Genomic DNA, 23,270 nt, shown 5'->3' on the forward strand with positions numbered 1-23,270 from the left:
AAGATGTTTGTTTGTATGTTTCACTTACCTTTTACTTCCTACAGTGTCTTATCGTCAAGTGAGAAACCAATGCAAGAAAAGTGTCATAGGTGTGTTCAGATAAGGCTTGGCAAAAAGGCTTCTTCGTTCATATTTGAAACAATAGCATTCTAGGTTATGGAAGAACTCTCCTTTGAATTCAAAAGCTCCTCCACAAAGTTTAAAAGGTCTCCAATAATACCTCTTCTTAGAAGACTGAATGAGAATATGTAAAGTTTAGTTCTTACAGAAGAAACACAAGGGAAAAGGTAAATTGGAAAACAAAAACAAAAACTTCTGGGAGTATGTTTCCACGTCTGCGTCTACCCCACTGGCTAACCTTAACCTTTCTGTGAGTCCGCTTACCCACACATAAAGCCGTGGAACTTCACTGTACTTTAAGAGATGTCTATCGGATTAATACAATGTGCTCTCAGGCTTGGTGCCATGCCTTGAGTCCTGTGAACTCTCTATAAAGGATTATTATTTATCCTGTAGATCATGTTGCACTGAATAACAATGAGTCAAACCAGATTTATCTGAACACTAAAATAAACAATAATAAAAATGACAATTGCAGAGTTTTTTTGTTGCTGTTATGTGGGGAATACTTGTCTAAGTACCTAAATCTTCTATTGTTATCTTCTTTCCTATTACTGCCAAGATTAGTAAATCAGATGACAGTTTATGAATCAATATCTAAGCCTTATATTAAGTCTAATTTAATCTTCATTATCATGATTAGTTGGGAAATTCACCAGTAACTATCGTAACAGTATAGACAAAAATGAAACAGCATAATCAAACAAATGTGAATTTCAAAGAATTGCTAACCTTCCATCATTACCTTGCGGAGCTAAAAAGTCATACCTTCAACTAAGGAAGTGAGGAGGGTAACATTGGCTGCTTTCCGTCTTCCGGCTGGCAAGTTCAGGCCAAGCCTATCCAGTTTCTCCCTCAGGCAGCGACCCCCATTCTTGGATTTTGCTCTGTCCGAAAACAAACAAAAGCTAGGTTTTGAAGGTTGACATTCGGAGTAAAATGATGAGAAGACTTGACCACGTGGGGTATTCAACATGGGACAGAAAATGTAAGGGCTGAGGGTTGGGGAGCGTGGTACCAGTACAGTTAGAAGACCGCAGTGCCAGAAAACACCTTTTTCTTACCTTCTCAAAATGCCTCCCAAGAGTGAAGCATTGAGGCATTCAGGTGGTGAGAGGCGTCTCTTCACCTCAGCAATGGTCACCTTGTATTTGGAAGTAGAACTGAGAAGGGACAAACGACCAGGGACAGAGCAAAACAAGTCTGTGGGGTTGACCACGCAGGTGCCACCTTTGGAGGGAAATGTATATTATATATTAGTGACTGTGTGAGCAGATAACAACATAAAACACATGTGATAAACTTACTATCACAACACTACATAGGATTTGGAAACACCTGGCACAATTTTCCTTATACATATATCACCTGGATCATCTCAGAAAGCTGCTCTGAAGATGTCCTTTCAAATAACACTCAAGGTTTGTCTTTCAAATATCACACAGAAAATATTTGTGAGGGTATAAAAATTAAAATATTTTAGCCAAAATTAGCATCCTATGGAGTGTTGGCTGGCCCACCAAATTTAATTTTGACATCATCCACAACAAGAAACACTTCAATTAGGTAAATACCCACAAAGGGTAGATATTATATATCCATGGCTCTGTGTGTGTGTGTTTTTGTATGTGCACGCATATACACAATGGATAGATTTTTTTTTTTAAATCCATGACTTACTATATAGACAAAAGTTTTGAAGCTCTTTTCTAAAATGTTTGAGAAGTGCCATCTCTCTCCCCTTGATCATCTAACAACTATAGGCACCAGAGTCATTCAATCCCCAGGTACCACTAAAAATCATGTGCCCATTGCCAGAAACTCCCAACCCATGTGAGTGGATAATTGGTCAAATTTCTCTACATATGTCAGCCGTCAGGATCAGCACACACAATCAAACACAGCACCAGACTTAGAACATAGTAACAGTAACACATTAAATGTTAATGGCCAATAATGTTACTGTATTTGTTATTATCGTTATTACTAGTAGAGAACAAAGCAAAGTTAACTGCTGTTAGCAAAATCACTAAAGCAATTTCGCCCTGCTGGGGCTCCTGGAGCAGAAGCCTTCTGTCTCCAAGGTCCAGAAAGCCCCCTGGAGCTTTTCTCTCCTCCAGGAATAACAGAGAACATCCCCTGACCTCAGGCAGCTGAAGTAGACTTGAGGACCCAAAGTGATCATCAGTGGGGAGGGTTTCCTACTGCCGGATCCTCCCTTAACGCAAAAATCCTGAGCCAGTGTCCACACTGCTAATGCAGTGGCTGTACAGCCTCAGGATCCAAGGCTCCTCCCTGTGCCCTGAATAATCTGAGGGCAGAGCTTTGGAGGTTCAGTGGCAAGTTCAAATTCAAAGGGTGCTTTTCTGAGCATACATTGTATTTCTTCAGTTATGGGTAATCTTAAGACCCATCTCCAGAAAACGGTCACGTTCTATGAGGGAAATGAGAAAAAAGTAGGTGGAGGAAGAAAAATGGGCAAGAGAGTGTTGTCCAATATTTTTACTCAAAGGGTAGTTCTCAACTGGCAGCATTGGCATCTCCTTGGCAGCTTGTTAGAAATGCAGAATCTCAGGCCCAACCACAGACCTTCTGAGTCAGAGTCTGCATTTGAATGAGTCCCTCAGGTGATTCATGTGCTCATTACTTTTTTTTATAACATCTTTATTGGAGTATAATTGCTTTACAATGGTGTGTTAGTTTCTGCTTTACAACAAAATGAATCAGTTATATATATACATATGTTCCCATATCTCTTCCCTCTTGCGTCTCCCTCCCTCCCACCCTCCCTATCCCACCCCTCCAGGTGGTCACAAAGCACCGAGCTGATCTCCCTGTGCTATGCGGCTGCTTCCCACTAGCTATCTACCTTACGTTTGGTAGTGTATATATGCCCATGCCTCTCTCTCGCTTTGTCACAGCCTACCCTCCCCCCTCCCCATATCCTCAAGTTCATTCTCTAGCAGGTCTGTGTCTTTATTCCTGTCTTACCCCTAGGTTCTTCATGACATTTTTTTTCTTAAATTTCATATATATGTGTTAGCATACGATATTTGTCTCTCTCTTTCTGACTTACTTCACTCTGTATGACAGACTCTAGGTCTATCCACCTCATTACAAATAGCTCAATTTCGTTTCTTTTTATGGCTGAGTAATATTCCATTGTATATATGTGCCACATCTTCTTTATCCATTCATCCGATGATGGACACTTAGGTTGTTTCCATCTCCGGGCTATTGTAAATAGAGCTGCAATGAACATTTTGGTACATGACTCTTTTTGAATTATGGTTTTCTCAGGGTATATGCCCAGTAGTGGGATTGCTGGGTCGTATGGTAGTTCTATTTGTAGTTTTGCTCATTACGCTTTGAGAAGCACTGGTGTAGGAGTCACCACCTGCCTTCCCTTCCTTGAGTGAGCAGCTCAGATGGAATGTTATGTCCATCAGGTCTGTGGCATTCAGATTCAGGTGTGTTTTCTAGGCACCAGGGCTACGGAATCTGGGAGGATGTTTAAAAGGACAAAGGGGCCCTGGACCTGGGTGTAGAGAACAGGCTAACTTTGCCCCACTCTTAAAGTGTTTCTACTCCTGTGCTTTCTGGAATTCCTTCTGCTGTCCTACAGTTATCCAAGATTCCCCTGAAAGTGCTAGGACCCGGGTCTTTCTCCCTAAGCATTCCGAGGCTGGAGATCACCCTGAATGCCCCCTACTCCAAAACACAGGACCGGATATTGAGAACATCCAAGTAGCCAGCGCTCTACAGGCTGGAAGACGAGTCCTGTACACTTGGCTAAATTCCCAATGCTGGTGTCTGGAAACCTGCCCTCAGTTTGAAGCCTGAAAGGTCATAGTCTCAATGATCGAATTGAAATCCTTCTTGGCAGTTAAACTTGTGGCCAACATAGTGAAAAAATATACAAATGCCTGCCTCAGGAGCTGGAAAAACAAATTCAACTGTGCTTCCCCACCTCACATTCTCAGAGAGAATTTTTAAACAAATAATAACAATAATAATTTCTGCAGATTTCTGGTCTAGAAACTACCACTATACTTTCACTGATACTCTCACTTTTTACCTCTAGATGCAAAATGTATTTTAAAAGTAAACTCAAGTGACCTGTCAAAAGTTGAGATGAACAGGAAAGTAAGCTAGATATCAGTGAATCCGGGTTTTATTGTTGTGTTGTAAGAATCATGACCCTGTTAGCTTTAGGACTCAGGCAGTAGTGAGGTCATCTGAAGCAAAAATATTAAGAAAATAAGGGAGTTCCCTGGTGGCCCAGTGGTTAGGACTCTGAGTTTCCACTGCTGGGGGCCCAGCTTCAACTCCTGGTCACAGAACTAAGTTCCTACAAGCTGCACGCACAGCCAAAAAACAAAAAAAAAAACAAAAAAAAAAAAAAAGAAAGAAAGAAAGAAAAGAAAGGAAACAAGTAATAATGTTTTTACTCAAAATTCACACATTTTCTCCTGAAAATGGGCTTTCAACTATGGTCACTATAAATCATCAGTAAATTCATATTCTTACATAAATCTTCCTCTCTTGCATGCCAGCCAGCACACACACAGTGGAGAACACAAGAATCTCACCCAACCCGTCTCAAGTTCATTATCAGTGTACGTGTTGTTTTCCAGGAAAGGAAAGGGCACAATTTTAGAACTTTCCTATCTTTGTTCATCTGCGGTAGGTTAAAAATCAAATTTAGGGAGTTGCAGAAGATTATAATTTTTGTAAAAGAAGGAGTTATATTGGGCTTTCTCCAACTGGAAAACTGCCCCCTTTGGGCAAAGTGAACCCCCTGTGCTGAAAGCCAGCTGCTCTCAGGGAAGTCACTGAGTCTGCCAGCTAGCCAAGAGAGAACTCTCTGGGCCCTGGGTCTTCTCTCCTGCATCCAGGTTAGCCTTCTGGCTTATGCTCAAATAAGCATTTATTAGGTAAGTCACACAGGCTGCATATTAAGAATACGCTTTATGCACACACAAATCGCCTGGAGGATTTATTTTGTATTCAGCATTAGCCATCAACTCTAGAGTCTTTTATTTTTTATGTCACAGCATCTTTAAAGGGAATTTCTGTTACTTTGATACTTGGCATCGCTGCAGCCTTGGGGAACTCTCTTGTCCTGGTTAAAGATTTGGCAACTTGTAGAGTTTACAGCAGCATGTGGGGAACCTGACGTCTTTCTTCCCAGTGGTTTATTTTTTAAGGAGAAAGAAAAGAGTAATAGGTCAACATAACCAGAGTTTTGCATTTGGAATGAAGGTGGGACATCTCTAAGGGGCTCCAGACTACAGATGGCAATGACGAGAGTTCAGAAAAGGAAAGTCATGAAAGGGTCAACTATGTCAAGCCATTTAGAGTGTTCCTCCCCAGTGTCACTAGCTGAAGTTCCTCCTGGTGCCTATGTTGCATGTCAGCTCTTATTGAAATTATGCAATATTCATTCTAGACCCAGCACTCCAGTTAGGGGTGTCTCTGGTGCCATAGCTAGGGTCCTCATGCCGAACTTCTCTAGAGTACACCCCTTTTCCATTCATAGTGCACAGACGCAATACTTCCATGGGATTTACTATTTTAAAAATCGGCATTTGGAGATAGAGCTTCCTACTTCCAGCGATGCTGCAAACTCAGATGGGTAGCTATAGTAACAGCATAAGAAATCATCTACTCAAGGTCACTTGTTAGGACGTGGCTATCATAAAAGGGATAACTTTGCCACAACTACAGTGAAAAGTCAACCAAAGCCTGTGTGGGGAACAAAACCAGCACAAAATACAGAGATGCAGATCCTCCAGCGGCCAGACTTTGTCAGATCCCGTGAGGCCAAAAAAGCACGGGGATGGGGCTGTACCCGCCTTGGCGTGCTGGGGACGATGTGGGGGAGGGAAAGAGGTAAAAGGTTGGCCAACTAGTGACCCATGCGACCTTAGGCGGGTAATTCTGGGCCTCAGTCTGCCCATCTCAAAAATGGGGATGCTCACACCTGCTCCATTTATTTCCCTTATTTATTGTGAGGAGGTACAACGGAAAACGGACGCACGCGTGCTCCTTAACCCGAGTTAAGGCCACTCAACCTTACCATTGTGTTGAACAACCGCCGCGGCGCTGGGCGCAAGCTGCAGAGCGCGACAAGACCCGCCCACTTTTTACGCAGCTACGGAATCGGAAAGCCAGGCGCCTATGCCTGGGTCCGCTTTTCCTCTTCTCCTTCCAGGCAGTTAGGGCAGAGGTAAGAATCCGGGCCCTCTCTCAGGTACTGCGGCTCCCCTGGAACCCCTAAAGCTGCCTCTAAGCTACTCTTCCCCTCCGGGTGCCTTCCCGCCTCGGAGCAGAGCTGAGGACGGCTAGAGGCCCCGCACGCTACGCAGGTGCGATCAATACTTCCCGCGGGCTTCCGGGCGCGGGCCCGTGTGCGCAGCCTCTCCAAAGCCGCAGCGCCGCCCCACTCGCCGCCGTCTCGGTGTTGACACGTCATTAGACCAAATCTGGAGAGCAAAATAAATGCTCTGTTCGCCTTACAGCCAAACAGATGTTTACAATTCAAATGAAAGAAATACAAATGGCAGGGATTTTTTTTTCTCCCCTTCTTCATCTCCAGTGATCGCTCGTTTTTTTCTGACACATTAAAAAATGTGTAAGTGATTACAGGAGTTTCCTGTCCGTTTGTTCTGCGGCTGCATTTCTGTGAGGTGCGCGTGTAAACGGGGTAGGGTAGGAGCATTCTCGGCTGCTTTCTCTCTAGCCTCATCGCCCTTCTCAGTCCCAATTACCCACCCCTCGCCCCACGTAATCCCCTCCCTCCACGTAAAGCAGATGTTAATTGTAATCAAACAGTAAAGGGACAAGGGGCCTAACTGCAATGAAATAGGCCTCGGACGCCGCATCCGCAGCTAGTTGCACTGTTTGGGGGAAGGATATGTCGTTACAGGTATTCCTGGGTTACCAGGTCTGAATGCGCTTATCCGGGTCGAGATTCCACGCAGAACAAAAGAAAGGGAGGTCTGCACGGAGAGACCTACTGGTTTAAGGTAGTGGTCGGTGTGTAACGTGTGTGCAGAGAGTGCTTTGGCTTTTGGTGATGTCCAAAGCAATAAAGAAATTAGAGAGACATCAGTAGGCTATGGAAAAGTAGCTCCCCCTCCCCCTAAAATAGATTTCCAACAAACCATGCCTCTAGATCCTTTGGTACATGAATTTTATACTTCATATAAAGGAGACTGAATTCTGCATCTGCAGCATCTGTGTTTGGGCACGAAGACGGCAGGCGAAGCCCCAGGTGTATTTCTGACAATATTTTCACAGTGGATGAGCCACAGGGATGAGTTTTGGTGATTTGAGTAAACAAAGATTCCAGGGGCTCTGACAAAAGAAGAGGAATAGGGCTTCTCACACACACACACACACACACACACACACACACACACACACGCACGCACACCCCTTTAATCTTACTCCTTCCAGGAGCTGCTGAAAGAGTCAAAGTCTCTCTCTAACTCCAGTTCCAAAGCCCAGGGCCCTCGCGAAACCCGAAAAAACAAAGGAAATCTCATCCTTCTGCTCAAGCCGCCTGTGGGCAGCCGTGAAGGCTGCAGACGGGAAGAGTGGTCGGGTCCATCCACCCGGTTAATGGCAGACTGGGCGACTGATGGTAAGCCCCCTTTCACGGAAGCATTTTTTTTTTAAATTAAATCAGAGCTGACAGTGTTTGCACCGCAGCGTAAATGCCTCCGCTGGCGTGCCAGTCACCTCTAAGCGATCTGACGCACTCCAGCTCTCTTAAAACGTGCAGAGTTCAGATCATATTAATTCCCCCAAAATGTTTTGATTCAAAGTAGTTTGTATTTTGTGTAGCCACGGGCAATCCAGTAAGCGCTCCTTCCTTCCCGTGGCCGGGTCCGCTCCCTCTCCGCGTGGCCCAGAGGCTATGGCGGTATTTAAGCTTCTGAAATTAGCCTGGGGCTGCAAGGCAGAGTGATCACAAAGCGAAACAAGGGCGCTTCCCCTCTTCACTTTTTTCTTTTTTTTTTTCTTCCTTTTTTTTTTTTGAGTTTGCCATCCCGATTTCACAAAAAAAAAGACCAGGGCCAAAATGTCCCTTTCCACCCAAATATGAAAAAGCTGGGTCTTCTCATCTCATCTCCATCCTCTTCTGAAAGCCATGGGCCAACTGAACCCCTACTCCTGCATTTCCAATCTGGATCCTCTCATTATTAGTTGCATCATCACCATCATCGTCGTCATCAACATTGTTGTCCTACTATTAAATTCTCAGAGCGAGAAATGAAAGGGATGAGCATCTGACAAAGGGGAAGGGGCCATAAGGGAGCCTCAGAAGATTCAAGGGGAAAAGAAGAGTGGGTTTTCCTTTCTTTTTCTTCTTCTTCTCCTTTTTTTTTTTTTAATGATTAAAAACACAGACGACTCCTGTAAATAGAAGCCTCATTTCTTCAAGAGATGCCTTTTGAAACCCAGTATCTGAATATTCAACGAAGGCAAAGCTCCACTCTGTACGTACAACATTAATATGATCTCTGCAGAATTTGCTACTCAGAAATATTAACATATCAAAGCCAGTGCCGGAGGCGAGAGAAGCTATCGATACGCGAGCACAGGGTAAAGTAAAGATTATTGGTTCTGATGGTTGGAGTGGCGGAGCTACGGGCAAAATCGCGCACACCATTAACCGAGAGTGAGCGCTGGGGGAGCTGCACCTCCGACGCGGTGGCAAATATTTTATCTAGGTGGTAATTACCTCGCCGCTGACCCTCTTCCGCGTTCTTTGGCTATAGGGCTTCATTATAGGCAAAAACAGTGTAACTGCCACTTACCAGAGTGAGTCAGGGAAATGGTATTTTGTTCTTTGCAAACAGAAGTGGCCAAATTTAAAGAACTGAGACACACACCTCCCCCCGACAAGCACACATACCACGCTGCAAACAGGACAGCCTCTCCCTGGTGAATTCGTGTAGGGCATTTAGGGCACTGTCTTTTTTTCTAAAAGAGCATCCAGGGGTCTTGAGAAGTGAAATCTATTTTTTTCCCTCCCACAGTAAATTCTGGAAATCATTAGAAATGTAAGTTCATCCGAGAGCTCAGCAGGAGAGGAAAAATGGCAAAAAGTTTTGCTTTTCAAGAAATCATGTTTCATATGGTGAGTCACGTGTAAAGCATGGATTAGAAGAGAAACAGACCTTTCCATCTGAGCTATTGCACGACATGGCGACATAGCAGAGCGCTTGAGTTAAAGCCCTCCGGATTTTCGATGAACAAAGGTGACTCGAGCTATTGATGTTAGAATCCTGTGTGCTACCAGTGACAATAGAGAGAAGGGACTTCCTTAGCGTTTCTTCAAAAACGGGGAGTCCTGAGATGAAAGAGCTGGGCAGGCGGCAGGACAAACATCACCTTTTAATGCAAGACTTCCTTGCTATCCATTTGCAAATTGTCATGAACATTGATCCTTTCACAGTAAACAGACACACAGAGACACACACCCTGGTCTCCGAGGCTCAACTAAATTAATTGGCCTTTCTCTAAGACACATGGAAATGGAATAAACTCAGCAGCTAAATTCTGAATGCCTTTGCATGGAGGGGGGAAGGATTAGGCTTTAGTCAAACAATACAGACGTAAACCCCAAGTTACCGCCCCTCTCTCCTTGGAGCCACGCCGTTCTTCTAAAAGATCAATGTTTGGTTTAAAATAAATTCGGCTCCTATTTTTAGGTGAATGACACCGAATTGTACAAGAGCAATCAAACGTTACCTAAGGAAGACCATTTCCATGGCCCTGAGAGGACAGGAACGCAGTTTCCATCTTGTAGTGACTGGAGAGCTTTGGCCTTTCTTGGGCGGGTGGTGAGGGCTATCCCCTAAATCTCTTAACGAAAATTCAACTGATTGCACAGCCGCCTCCCTTCCAGCTGTCCGCCTCGGCCTCATAATTCTCACCCCCTGCCAGCTATTGTACAATCGGATGTAATTGCCAAGCATTTGAGAAGGTGATGTTGGAGCAACTGTGGAACTGAACGCAAAAACGCAGTAGAGCGAGCCGGGCTCTGGGAGGAGACAGCTCCGGGCTCTAATTAGTGGCGCTGTCCTTCAGCACCACTGACATCTCCGTGCGCCCTGAGTACTTGGCCTCACCTTTAGTGTGAACACCCCAACGGACCCGGATCAGCACGTCACCTGGTCCCTCTTTCACTGTGTATTTTAATCCCTCTCTCCAATAATATGTATATTTTATTTCAATTTTCACTAGTCTGAGCCTATTTCATGTCATTTCAAAATGGCTGAGTATTGGCCTGACTGACAAGCTTAATACGGCTCATTTTTAAAAATCTCTGTGGAGCAACAGTAGTAGTTTAAAAAATAATAATTTTCAAATCGCCATGGGGTGAAACAACAGATTTAAATAGCCATTTTCCATTTAATGGAAGTTCCAAATATCCACTCTGACAATAGTCAGTTTCCCAAAGGAAAACCCTGTTTTCTTCCCACCTCAATTTAAATGGAGTTTCACATTGGACATTGGGTTGTAAAACCTGCAGTTTAAACATGAAATAATCCGTTGCTTCCTATAGATGCATTTTTTTCTTTGGAAAAACACTGGAGTCTTTTAACAAGCTTTGAAAGGGGTGGAGAGGGACTGAAGGACATTTATTTGGTGCCATCAGAAATGACTCAGTTTTTAGTGGTTCGGTTACTAGAGACAACTGCGGCCCTGGAGCTGGAATTAGTCCTAGTGAATAGGCCACATCTTATTAATTCGTATGAAGTTGGGATAACAGCTGGTCCGCCTTGCCTTGTGTGCTCCTCGGGTTACTCAGCTTGCTAGGAAAATAAGCTTCAGAGGCTCTGGGTACAGTGAAGTGGGGAAGCCAGCAAAATTGGCACTGCCTTGAGGCCCTTAAAATGTCATAGTTCAAAACCTTTTGTCAAAATGGAATATTTGAGATGCAGCTCCCATCAGTGTCTGAGCCAAAATCAACAGCTCTCCACTCTTGCCTACCCCCCACCTTCCAATTCCATGGGTAACTCTGGATTCAGATGTTTCCCTCAACAGATGGGAACAAGAAAGCTTTATCCGGTACAGTTAACACCACCTCCTCCTCTCACCCTCCCTTAAAGAAAGAAATGTTCTGGACACTTAGAAAAATGAGGGCAGCTACAATATTGGTGTTTCATTAGCCTTCCCTGAAGCCCAATGAATTTAACCTTTCAAAGCCTCAAGCTAACACCATTACCTCAAACACCCAGGCTGTGGCTGGCACATTTAGGGCTAAAAGAGACCAGAAATTCTGCTCGAGGATGTGGTGATGGGAAAAGGGAGTATGAGAAGGATTTTTTCCCTTTTTTTTTTTTTTTTTTTTTTGCCTCTAACTTTGGTTCTGTCACTGCTCCATTGAGGAAGAGCAAATCTCTTCTATCACAGCCTTTTGGACACAGGCTGGTTCAAGCCTCAGTAGAGGAAGGGAAACTTTTTAATGTGGGTATGCCTGTGTGGGACAAGAGTAATTGACCAAGAGTCATTGTTTCCTCTATCATCAGATGGGGATCTGATGTTTAAAAGCATCACTGGACTTTCAAGACAAAGTAACAGATGAGAGAAGAATGTTTAGTTTTAATATGTTGTTACTTACCTCTTCTTATCACTCCACCTTGACCATTGAGAACGAGCCCACACTGGGCTTCCACAGAGCCCTTAATAAAAGAAAAAGAAAGAAAATCACTCATATAGATACTAATAGATACATTAGTTAAGTCTTTCAACTTGTCCCACCCCGAACCCCATCTCCCCATAACCCCATGGTAGACATTTAAATGCAACCACTGAGCTGAAGCAAGTTTGGAAGCACACACAATTTTAAGGGGAAAAAGTGCCAGAAAAACCACAATCTAAAAGTTGTATAAATTTTAAGGTATGCATTTTACAGCACCATACAATATTACACTTCAAAGCACAGGAGTGCCTTTTATCCTGGCATAAGAGAATGAGAAACCCTTTGAGTCTCCATCAAGGCACACAGCATATATATATAGACAGTTTCCACGGCACTTCCTGCGTGGAGCAAATTACACCAGAAGTTTCAAGTCTGGCACTGTGGGTTTCTTGGGAGCTCATAGGAGCTATTTCAAGTGCAGGATTCAAGATATCTTATGAGGATTCTGTTTTACCCCAGATGTAGGAGCATCCTATCACGCTACCCAAAGTGTGTCTTATGGAGGAAACACCTTCAGTGTCACTCACTGTAGATCTTCAGCCTCCTAATGGATTGAGGAATCATTTGAGCTGGGAAGGAGGAAAAGGTCTGCTGATTTTTGATTAAGAAAAATAAAAATTTCTCTCTCTCTGTCTTCTTTCTTTTTTCTGAGTCGAAATGTGTTAAAGGCTCATTTTCCTTTACAAACAAACGAGGTATTGGACTTGAAAGAGGCCTTGAAGGGTGTTAACCTACCCAACAGCCCGTGAAGAGTTAAGTAAATGCGGAGAGAGTCGGTGCATAATAAAAACCCACTTTACAAAACAACCTTTACAGCCCTGGCTCCCTTTCGCTTCCCCATTTTCACCATATTGAGGCAGGCCTGTAAGACCCCCCTTTTCAACCTACTCACGAGTTCTTTCTTATTTTAACTGTTCTGCCTTAAAGTGATTATCAAATCAATATGAAAAAAAAAAGTTGGAGACTGAGCATAAATTAAAGCGGTGATGGGAAAAGGTGTGACAGTTTCCTTTGTTGGCCATAGCAAATCTTTTTAGGGGACTCAAAGATGGAACTGAAGCCACAAGACTGTTTGCATCTGTTAGGCAGACTTAGACCGCCCTCCAAACCATTGGACTTTCACTTAAAATTCTGTGCAGGGAAAAGTATATTTACATTTGTTGCATTTGAAATGAGGCATATGCTGATGAATGTTTTAAAAAGGAAGAAATAAAAGGAGAGAGACGGGCTTCTCCCACACATCCCCTCCCCATTTCTCTTTTTAAAAGTAGCTATGACTTTTTTTCTTTTTCTTTTTCATTCGGACAACTAAGTCCAGGAGGAGTGGAAGAAAATAACTTGCCAGGCTTACAACTTGCTTCTATATCTATATCAAAAATGTATATACACCCTTCTGTAGACATAGATGCATAAATATATACCATTCTCCTCTATTTCTTCTAGTGTCTTGGAGTGTTTCTCTCATGATGAATTTTCCCTCACTATGAGCAAAAAATGGCAAAAAGGAGGTTAAGAATGTTAAAAGACATAGGGTGAAAGTAAAGTTTTCAAAATATCTGAAATGGAAAAGGTAGAGGCCGGAAGTTCTCCAAGGAAGTGAATCACTTTCCCTCCCTGTCTCTGGCGCACCGTTAAGATGTTTATTTTCTTAGAGGAAATGAATCTTTGTCTCTTCACTTAACAAACTTTTCCCCCTCATAAGTAAAACATGTTGTTTGGTCGGATGACATTGCATAAATGACCAGTTGAATGGCACTAAGTCGAAAATTGGATAAACTACGGTGTTCTTTTGCACGGGATTCGCTCTTTGTCTCGTGCTTGCAAATGTTCTAATCCCCTCTTTTGAAAAATGCCCGGCTTTGTGCCTAGCACAGGAAAAAAATTTGTACAGATACAAAAAAATCAGCGGCAGACGTGGCTATTAAAAGGAGTAAATAGGTTTTAGTTGAGCTAAGCATTGAATGGCAGATTTTTTTCCCTCTTGAGACATAAGGAGATCCTTGTGAAAAATGTAAAAATGCCCTGAGCGTATAAAATTATTTTGTGAATGTAAATGTAGAAAGCAAGGTTTATGGAGCCAAACCTTTTTTCTCGTGCACAGATTTTGTGGCTTGGGCTCTTTGTTGGGACTGTAAGGGCTTTCACTTTAATTTTTAAATAATCCCTTGCTCAGAGGTACGTGAGGGGGAAAGATTTTCTGTGCGCAACGAGGGATCTCTTATGTCTCCGACTCGTGCTCTTCCAGTATCTCTCCTTTCATTTTGGGGACCTTAGAGAAAGTGGCCACCTTCGTGTGGACTCGCAGGCAGAGCTGTACTTTCAGCCAAAAGAATGCACAAATTCGTGTCTTCTGGGTTCTGTTTGGGACATGTATGGACTTATTTGTTTGAAATGTGGCTGTGACAGTATGTCTGCATAATCATATATTCTATTGTTGGCAAACAATGTGCAAAAATACATTAAGAAGGTAGGAGAGATCATTTGATTGAGTCATGGCCTTCACCATATCTGAATTCCTTCCTTCCTTCCTTCCTTCTTTCCTTCCTTCCTCTTTCTCCCTTTATTACTTTCTCCCTCGCTCCCTCCCTATCTTTTCTCCTTTCTTCCTCCCTTCCTATTCATTTTCTCTCACCCTCTCTCTTCCCTTGTTTCCTTTCCTTCTTTCTAAGGAGTTGCATCTTTTGTAAAAATTAATGGCTTGGAGAGTGAAAACAAAGTTGTGAATCGTTCAGCCAGGTGACGGGATTGGGTGCTCCTCGGGCAGCGAGTACCAGGCTCAAGCCCACACCCCGGCCAAGTGCACTGTGCAGAGCCTTTCATTAGGGTAAATTTTTGAGGCTTACATTTGCGATTCTTTACTGTCCACAACGATCTAGGATATTTGGTGAAATTTTCGCTGGCGCTCAGGGTCCCCCAAATGTTCTGAGAACAAACCAGCCCCCCCAATTCATAGTATGCGCCCCACAAGCTCAGTCTGGGACAAATGCCTGGAACACGCGGGTAGACGCAGCAAAGCTCCGAGACTGAGGGTACGATTGGTCATCAACTCATCGGGTCTTACTCCGAGTCCAGTTGGCTCAACCCCAGCCTACGTGATCTCCCCCACCCCATGCCTCAGGGACAGAAATGTGGATTCACAAAAGATCTCAGTGCAGAACGCCGGAAAGTGGGGGGCCCGCAGCTAGCTGGACTCCCGAGCGTGCAGGTGAAATGCCTGCTCCAATGAGAGGGACAGAGTGGCACACGCCTCCTTTAATTGTTTTGATAACTTTCCCTAAGTGGTGTGTGTGTGTGTGTGTGCGTGTGTGTGAGTGTGTGTGTGTGTGTGTGTGTGAGAGAGAGAGAGAGAGAGAGAGAGAGAGAGAGGTGGCGCGGGGAGACGGCTTACAGTCGGATTATTAACGGCGCGGGAGGGGGAGGGAGAGGAGGGGAGGGCGCAAATTCGCCGCATGCTTATTTACCTGCAAGTCGTCGGCTCCCGCGGCGGCCAGCCCCAGGCTGGGCCCTGGCAGGAGTCTTTGATCTGGGTGCATTCCATACTGAGAGCCATGGCTCATGAGGGACAGGTCGTGGCGGCGGTAGGCATCGAGGCAGCCCAGCTCCCGCCTCTGCTCGTCCAGGCAGGACGACTTGAGCGCTCGCGCATTGTGCAGGTTAATAAAGTCGGTGGGCTCCCCGTGGTGGATCTGCTGGTAGTACTGTTGCGAGTGGTGGAGCGAGTTCAGAGAGTAGGCGTCGGGAGTGACGGCCGGGTGGCTGTGCTGAAACTCGTAATGGAAGGACTGGTGGTGGAGCGGGGTGTATTGGTGGTTAGTGGAGAAGTAGGGGGACGCAAACTCGGTGCCGGTGGTGGAGTAAGTTAGAGGGGAAGAGGAGGAATAGGCGACAGTGGAATTGGCTACGGACTCCAGACAGCCAAGCTGCATCAAACGGTAGCTGTTTGATCCGTCGTGACGTATCTGGAAGGAAGAGGGGGAAAAGGGAGAGCAGAAAAACTTGAGGTTTGTCATTTTGCAACCGAGGCGCGGCTGTCCCGGAGCCGGGAGCTTTTCTCCGGCTCTCCGAGGGGCGCGAGCGCGCAGGGCTCGTGACGAGCCGCAGCCGGGCTGCGCGCCTTCGCCGGGGAGCCTGTGCGAGCAGGCGGACTGGGGGTGGGCGGCCTCGTCCTCACAGTCGAGAGCTCGGAAAAATATCCCCCACCCTATATAGGTGCGGGTGACACACACACACGCGCGCGCGCGCACACACACACACACACACACACACAGCCCCTGCCCAACTTGCACAGGGAGCCGGACCCGGGAGCCAGATTTGCCACTGACTCCCGGGCTGCGGGCAGCAGAACGAGAGCGTCCACAGGCGCAGCGCCTCGCCACTCCAACCCGCTGCCAACGACGAGATGCCGCGGCTGTGCACGCTGGAATGTTCTGCCAGAGCTGCTCAAAATCTTTTATCTATATATTAAAAAAAAAATCCAGTCTGTGCAAATCGCCCAACTTGCTCATTTTCTTAACCATTTGGGGCAGGGAATCCGACTCCCCCCTTTCTGCTTTAGTCTCCTAGAATAAGCCCATTCCAAAAGGGGTGCGTGTTCCCCACCCCCTTGTCCACCTACCGCCCCCCACCCCATCAGTCTCTTTGCCTTTCTGAGTATCTTTTTCCCATCTCTATCTCTTTTCTCACCCCCTCCTCCCTTTCTTTATTATTAGGATTATGTTTTCCCCTCATTATGCCAAATGTTTCTTAACGTGGTAGAGAGTTGCCCTTCCTGGCGACAGATGTCATAACGAACTTTTTCCCTTTTCCTTCCTTAACTTCCCCCGAAAGCCAGATTATAATTAAACGTAACGGTCCGATATAAATTAGAGACAGGGGAAGCTGCCACCGCCGCCGCCACGCCGCCGCCGCCACACACAAGCGCGCTCAAAAAAAAAAAACAGTAATAATACCTCGGCATCGTGGACTAGTCCCGGAAAGGTAGTTGACATGTTGGGTTTCTCCGAAAGCTTACGATGCAATTTCCCCCTCCAAAAAAAGAATCGGGAAAAAAAATCCAAACTTCTTGTATTTTCCAATTTTTTTTAAGGAAAAAAAAATGTTCTATAGATAGAGATCTAAATTGTAATGGCTTTGCCCAGATCAGATAGCTCCTTGCCTCGTACCCACTTAAAAACCTGTAGGAACAAAATTTTCCCTCTGCACAAAAGCAGCTCCCTGGAACAGATTTTGTACTTGCTGAGTATTTCTTTGGCTGATGTCGTAGGTCCCTTGGTAATATAGAAGTTTTGAAAATTAAGCATCAGCACTGAGAACTGGGCGGACAATAGGCAGAAGAGATTTATCCCAGGAGACAAGGAATAAATATTGTATCTTCGCCTAATAAGGAACTGGAGGTTCTTTCAACATTTTTATCCATTTTTTCCAACCTTTATCATGCTTTTCTATACCGACTGAGGTGGGGACTCATCCCTGCAGAGAGCATTTGCACACATTTTATTGTGAAGATAAAGATCTAGCCCCGATGTGTGTATATTAGAGATAGAAATATATATTAATTAAAGCTTCCTTTTACACAAGTAAGGGTTCATGCCTATTGGTTCCACTCCCTGGATGCTGAAAGCTGCTTTTTCCAACGAGTACCCAAATCAATTTCACCCAGACTTGGGGGTATCTGCCTTTGCCCAAGTGGGAACAATACTCCTCTTTCCATATTTACATGAATTTGGGTTCTTTTCCCTTTTTTGAAAGGCAACACCTGGCAGTAGCTTACACTTTCAGCAGCTTTAAAACAAATAACCATGATGGACAGTCCCAAGTTTCCATCATAAAGAAATAGTGTAACTGGCAATATATTTAAGAAAAATATAAGAGAATAAAGACTTGTGACAAGATTCTACATTTAGGTGAAACGTTGTCTTCCACTCCTCAACCCAACCTATTTTCCCCCTCTTTTTGTGTTTTACTACTTCTTTTTCGAAAAGACTGCTGAATGGGGGGCGGGGGGCTGTGTTGTATGGACCATTTAGCAGGGGCACCAGGTATTTGAATACCATTACCCCCCCCAAACCCTTAAATGTTTGAAAGTAATATTTTACAAAGAGAGGGCATGAAGGAGGCACTGCACACTTATCTCTGTCTCCTCGGTGGATTTCTCGACTTCCAAACAGTATTTGAGTTTTACTTCATTCAAAATTCATCTTCCCGCATCAAGTGGTCTAACGCCTAGAGCGGGTAGCAGTGGCTACAGGCCCGCAATACTGAGGCTCTGCTGAGTCCGCTCACCAGCCCTGCCTACCTCCTAAGAACCGGCTGGCCCCAGACTCATCTCAGAGATAGAAGGGGTAATTTCGTCTTAATTGCCATTTCATTTGGTTAGCTTTTGAGTGTTTAAGCTGAGAAGGTGTCTTAATAGTAAGCCGCAGGCAAACAGGCAGGCATGTGGCTTTTTTTTTTTTCTTTTTCTTTTTTTTTAGGTCGGGGTTTGGGAGGGTTTATTAGGATCTGCTCATGCAGGCTAACTGGGGCTGTCACTCAGCACTCTTTGCTTTATATAAATGGACAAAGCCACACGACAAGAATTGAAATGCACTGTCTGAAATGGAGATCCGTGATGCTTCAGTCCTGCGCAAGGATCAGCTGCCAACGCTTGCTCCCCTTTTCAGGGTGCGCAAGTGCCCCCCTCCCAACTTCTTGAAATTCCATATTTTGGTCTAATGAAGTCAGCTCAACGAAGATGAAAAGGAAGAATGACCAACTTGATCTTTAAGTAGGAGGGGTAAGATAAAGGCCATTGCCACTGAGAGGCTGACTCCCAAAATGCTTGCAGTGGAATCTTTTGTTTGCCAGGACGGAGAGAGGCCTCTATATTCCACCCACAGACAAAATACACGTCCGTGGCAGCCGGGGCCTGCCCCCAACACCTTACCCCAAGAACGCCCGCCCCTGCGGAGGTACAAACCTCCCCCCAGAAGAATGTGCAGGGCCCGCAGGTTATCTAGAGAACGGCCAGACGCGCTTTTCCTGGTGGCTCTTGTTGGTTTCCCAGTAAATCCCAGCTCAAATGGGAAAGGACGGCCCCTTCTCAGACAAGCCGCAAACCCCTCCCTCAACTCCCCTACTGTCAGATACATCTTCATTGAAGGCGAAGGGACCTTCTTTGCCCGGCTTAGGTCCAGGCAGCAGACGCAAAACCGTCTCCCTCGGGAACGACCAGGAGGCTCAGGACGTCTTGGCCGCCTGCTCTGACTGCTGTCCCAGCGCATTTGGCCTCTGCGTTTGGCCCTGTTGGGGCGAAGGTCCACACGCGGCCCCCGCACTTCTGGTACTCCCGGTAATGAGGTCTGGCCTGGAGCTGAGTACATCCACAGAATGACCTCCATTTGTCCCGGCCATCTGAACCCTTCTGGACATCACCGAAGAACTGACAAACGTACCTCTCCCTTCCATTCCCTAACCCCACCCGGTTTTCCTGAGTGACTTCTAGGTACCAAGACAAAAGGCGTCCAGGCTTCATTTACTGTGCTTCTTGACCGCCCACCCCCCACGCCGTGGTATTAGAGGAAAGTAAAGATCACGAGGGATGAGAAAAAAACCTTGTATTTAAAGGAGATGAAGCGGGGAGGGTAAACAGCATCTCCTTTAGGTTAGGATTCTACTTTGCCAGGGCCTATGGCTTCTTTGGAAAGCTCTCCTCCCATCCCAGTGCCCCAGCTTCCCACACCAGCGTCTAATCTGTAGGGAAACCCCATTTGGCCAACTGCTCCCTCTCGCCTCATCCCAACTTAAAAAAAAAAAAAAAAAAGAAAGAAAACGAAAGAAAGCTGTTTGTCCGTGAAAGAGAAGTTGGGGAAATCATCAGCGCCATATGTACATACTGGTCAGCAGCTCCCTTCCATCTGCTCTGGGGTTGCTTGGCGCGCCCCTTTTCTAAAGAAACTCATTGAGGCAGGTGTGTGCTGTGCTTGGTGTCTGTGTGTGTGTGATGAGCGCGCGCGGGGTTTGTTTCTGTCAGACAGTCCCCCCCACCATCTTCCCTTCCCATCCAATTAATAGTCTTGAGCAATTAATAAGTGCCATCCTGCTTGACCCAAAGGCTGGGCTTTTCAGCAAAGCTAATTCCCCTTTCTCTGCTTTGGCCCTTTCCGGGAGAGCGACTGGCCACACATTCTCCAGCGGGAGGTGTAATTGAATTAACTGGCCACGGTGAGTTGGAGACACAGTGACAATCGCCTGGGGCTCCCTCCCTGGGGAAACCGGTAGTGAGCATCCCAGCCTGAGCCCGAAGCCGGACCCGCTCCCGTGCACTCAAGATAGCTCATAAAAGCACAGAGCAACCCTGCCAGCCCGGCACCCTAGAAGCTGGAGAGGGTTTCTCTTAGCACCCAGCGCTTCTGCTCTGCCTTCTGAGTCCACGCTCCACTCCAGGAGGGATTGTTCCACCACAGCCACTTTAGGAATCAGCAGAGAAATCTTTATATCTAACGTGTTTGTTTTGGTTAGGATCCAGAGCTAGAGAAGAGAGTTTCTGAATGGTTTCCTACAGTTCAGACTCTGGTGTAGAAAGCTCAGGTCCCTTCCTGGGCTTCTAGGCTGGTACCATACTGGTCACCCCAGTTTTCATCCAGTCCCAAGCATCTCCATGGAAAGGATCTGCCACTCAGGGCGTGTTTGAGTTTTGTGGACAAGTAACAACAAGCAAGTGCCTATCCCTAGTTTTATTAAACATGTGTTTCTCCTCCTCCTGTTTCTTCTTATTCCTACTTGGGATTTCTTTTGCTCTTCCAAATGGATTTTCTATGGATTTTTGTTCTCCTGTTGCTTGAACAGACTTTTCCTACAGAATTGCTTGCATAATTCTAAGTGAAGTAGAGTGGTTAAGGACTGTAATTATTTGGGCATTTTCAACCAAAAATACTTCCTTGGATATACACATACATCAACCACAGTATCTTCTTTCCTCCCTCTGTTTTTCCTCATTTCTTTTCTTTCTTCCTTCCTCTTTAGAGGAAGGTAGAGATGAGATTGAATCCATTAAACTTATGCCTTAAGAGAGCATGTGTGTACATTGTCTAAGAATGACATTTAGTGTGTTCTGCTCCAGTGGGGCACACAGTTCCAGAGCCCAGACATGAGCTGGCACAATAGGAGACAATTTTTGTGATCGCGAAGACCCTGGCTTCGGAAGGGTACTTGTACAGGAGGACAGTGGAACACTGAAAAATCCACTGTGTTCTTTCCACAAAGTGACCAAGAGGTGTAGATCTGTTCATCAGTACTTCTCCTAACCCTTCCAAGCCTCCAAGCCCCTTTCACTCCTTATTCCGGATGCACATAAAGAGCAGAGGTGACTTTAGAGATTCAAAAAAAAAAAAAAAGTAAACAACTGCTGTGTCCTATCTTAGTGGTGTTTATTCTGGTTCTATCTGCCCTTACTTCTTTGTGAATCTCCATGAGCACTTCCACCCTGGTTAGTCTTCTAAGACAAACTCAGCCTGGGGTTTCCAAGAGCCAACCTCACAGGGAGCCCTCGGGGGCCCTCGCTCAAGAAGCCCCAGTTTCACAGTTACTCAAGCTTTTAATGACCTGGCAACATCTTCTTATTCAAGGACCTACTCTGGTGTGATTCTCCTAGCATTTACCAGTAGTAACCGTGGGAGAGTGGGTGGGTGGTATCAATCCTTCAGGTGGTGGAAAGGGAAACATGCTGGGTCCACCAGGCAGTATCCTAATCCCTGGTTCATTCAGTTTTCCTGATTAGCCAAGGTGGACAGAGAAGAGTGCTCCAAATCAGGCAAATTCTGGGCAGGAGGCAGAAATCGAAAACTTGACCCAGTTACAGGACCAGGATATTAAGGGAGAAAAGTCATGGCAACGTGGGTATGTAGGTGCTCGGGGTCAGACTCCGCCTCCCCCCCCAGCCAAAAATGAATAACTTGCCTTTCTTACTTCAGTTAGCCTCAGCTGGTGCCAACTCTGGGTGTCTTTCTAAAGGTCCCTCCCCTTTCCTTTCCAGTTAGGATTTGCTAACTCTTCTTCCTCTTGGTATTCTCCACCCGCATCCCCATTCTTCCTTCAACAACAGAAGGGTCACTTTTTGAAAAACGTTACCTTAATTGCAAATGAGAAATGGCAGACCAGTCTTAAAAAGAGCTGTGGGATATTTAGGGGAAATTAACATTTCTGATAGACTCCCCAGTCATTTCAGTTTAAGAGTTGTCATTGATTTTTTTAAACTCCGTTTTCTTTTTCTTTCTTTCTTGTTTCTTTTTCCCCCTCGGTAAAACCTCCTCCGGCAGGACCCTACCGCCCCGCCCTCTGGGCTGATTGTCAAAAGCCTAATGCGGATCTGTATTCCGCCTTAGCCTTGCAGCCCACAGGCAACATGGATTCCGTAATCGTACAGAGAAAATGCATTTGCAAGCAATTAAAACGCCTCGCGAACGTATTAGTCGAAAATTAAACAGAAGAACTCTCCCGTCTGAAGTCTTCCCTTTGATAACAGTGAAACTTGGAACGGAGGCCCTCATCCGAGAGGGCGACTCCTCGCCCTTCTGCAGCAGCCGCCTAGTTGGACCGGGGCTCCCACCCTCTCCCCGCAGCGCAGCCGGGGCGCCTGCAGCGCCTGCCTTGTCGTTCCCGCGTGGTCTGGGGGCGCTCACCCCCAGGCAGCGGGGCGAGCCCGGGAGGGCGCGGCGCCTGGAGACCTCTGGGCTGGCTGTGCCCTTTGTGACAGGAAGCTGAGGCCTAGCTCTCCCAAGGGAAACTTGCCTCTTTTAGCTAAGAAATGCATGAGTTCGGAAAGGACCGCGCTGCGTGCGCTCTCCTCCCTCGGTGGTTTAGCCTTGCAGCGCACTAGAGGTTTTGGGAAGTCGGCCGGCCGCCGTTTCAGTAAATGGAGTCTTCGTTTACTAAGCACTTTTACAAGTGTTGACTCCTCCGATGCCGAGAACACTCCCTCTCCCCGTTACTTTCTTTTTATAGAGCAAAGAATAACAGTAAAGTGACAGCAACAGCTAACACTGAGCACTTAAACGTGTCAGATCCGTTCCGAGCTCTTTACGAGCATGGTGTCATTGTATCCTTACAGCATGCCTAGGAGTTAAGTATTCTGGGGTAGGTAGAGTGTGTATTAGTGTCAGTATGAGGTAGGTATGAGTGCAAATGGGGACCCTGAAGCCCTGGACCCTCCCTCGCCCAGCAGGTAGGCAAGCAGTTAAAGTGAGGGTCAAAGAGGTTTCAGTGATAGCCTAGGTCACACGAGCTTTTAACTCAGTGATTTTTGGCATCAAATCCAGATTTTTTTTTTTCCCCTACTACATCTTCTGGCTTTTACTGCATCTAAACTTTTCCAGGTTTTAATTTCCTCCTTTTATCCCACATCTCCATTCCTTTCTAGATGCCTAACAGAACATACCCACATTGTACC

At 45.7% G+C, this 23,270-nt stretch overlaps 1 protein-coding gene across 1 annotated transcript in view; it reads right to left on the bottom strand.

Moving 5' to 3' along the window:
• TFAP2D (transcription factor AP-2 delta) overlaps positions 1 to 17,345 on the bottom strand; it is a 55,068-nt gene extending 37,723 nt beyond the window's left edge. The window contains exons 1-5 of the mRNA XM_029243978.1: positions 16,795 to 17,345; positions 15,307 to 15,804; positions 11,765 to 11,825; positions 1,185 to 1,350; positions 889 to 1,007 (exon numbers count right to left, since the gene is read on the bottom strand). Coding sequence (XP_029099811.1) covers positions 889 to 1,007; positions 1,185 to 1,350; positions 11,765 to 11,825; positions 15,307 to 15,804; positions 16,795 to 16,833 — 883 coding nt within the window. The 5' untranslated portion in view covers positions 16,834 to 17,345. The remainder of the gene's footprint in view (positions 1 to 888; positions 1,008 to 1,184; positions 1,351 to 11,764; positions 11,826 to 15,306; positions 15,805 to 16,794) is intronic.
• Positions 17,346 to 23,270: the final 5,925 nt, after the last annotated feature.

The sequence above is a fragment of the Monodon monoceros genome, unplaced genomic scaffold, assembly GCF_005190385.1.
Source record: "Monodon monoceros isolate NGI ecotype Baffin Bay Population unplaced genomic scaffold, NGI_Narwhal_1 Super_Scaffold_3, whole genome shotgun sequence".
Lineage (NCBI taxonomy): Eukaryota > Metazoa > Chordata > Mammalia > Artiodactyla > Monodontidae > Monodon > Monodon monoceros.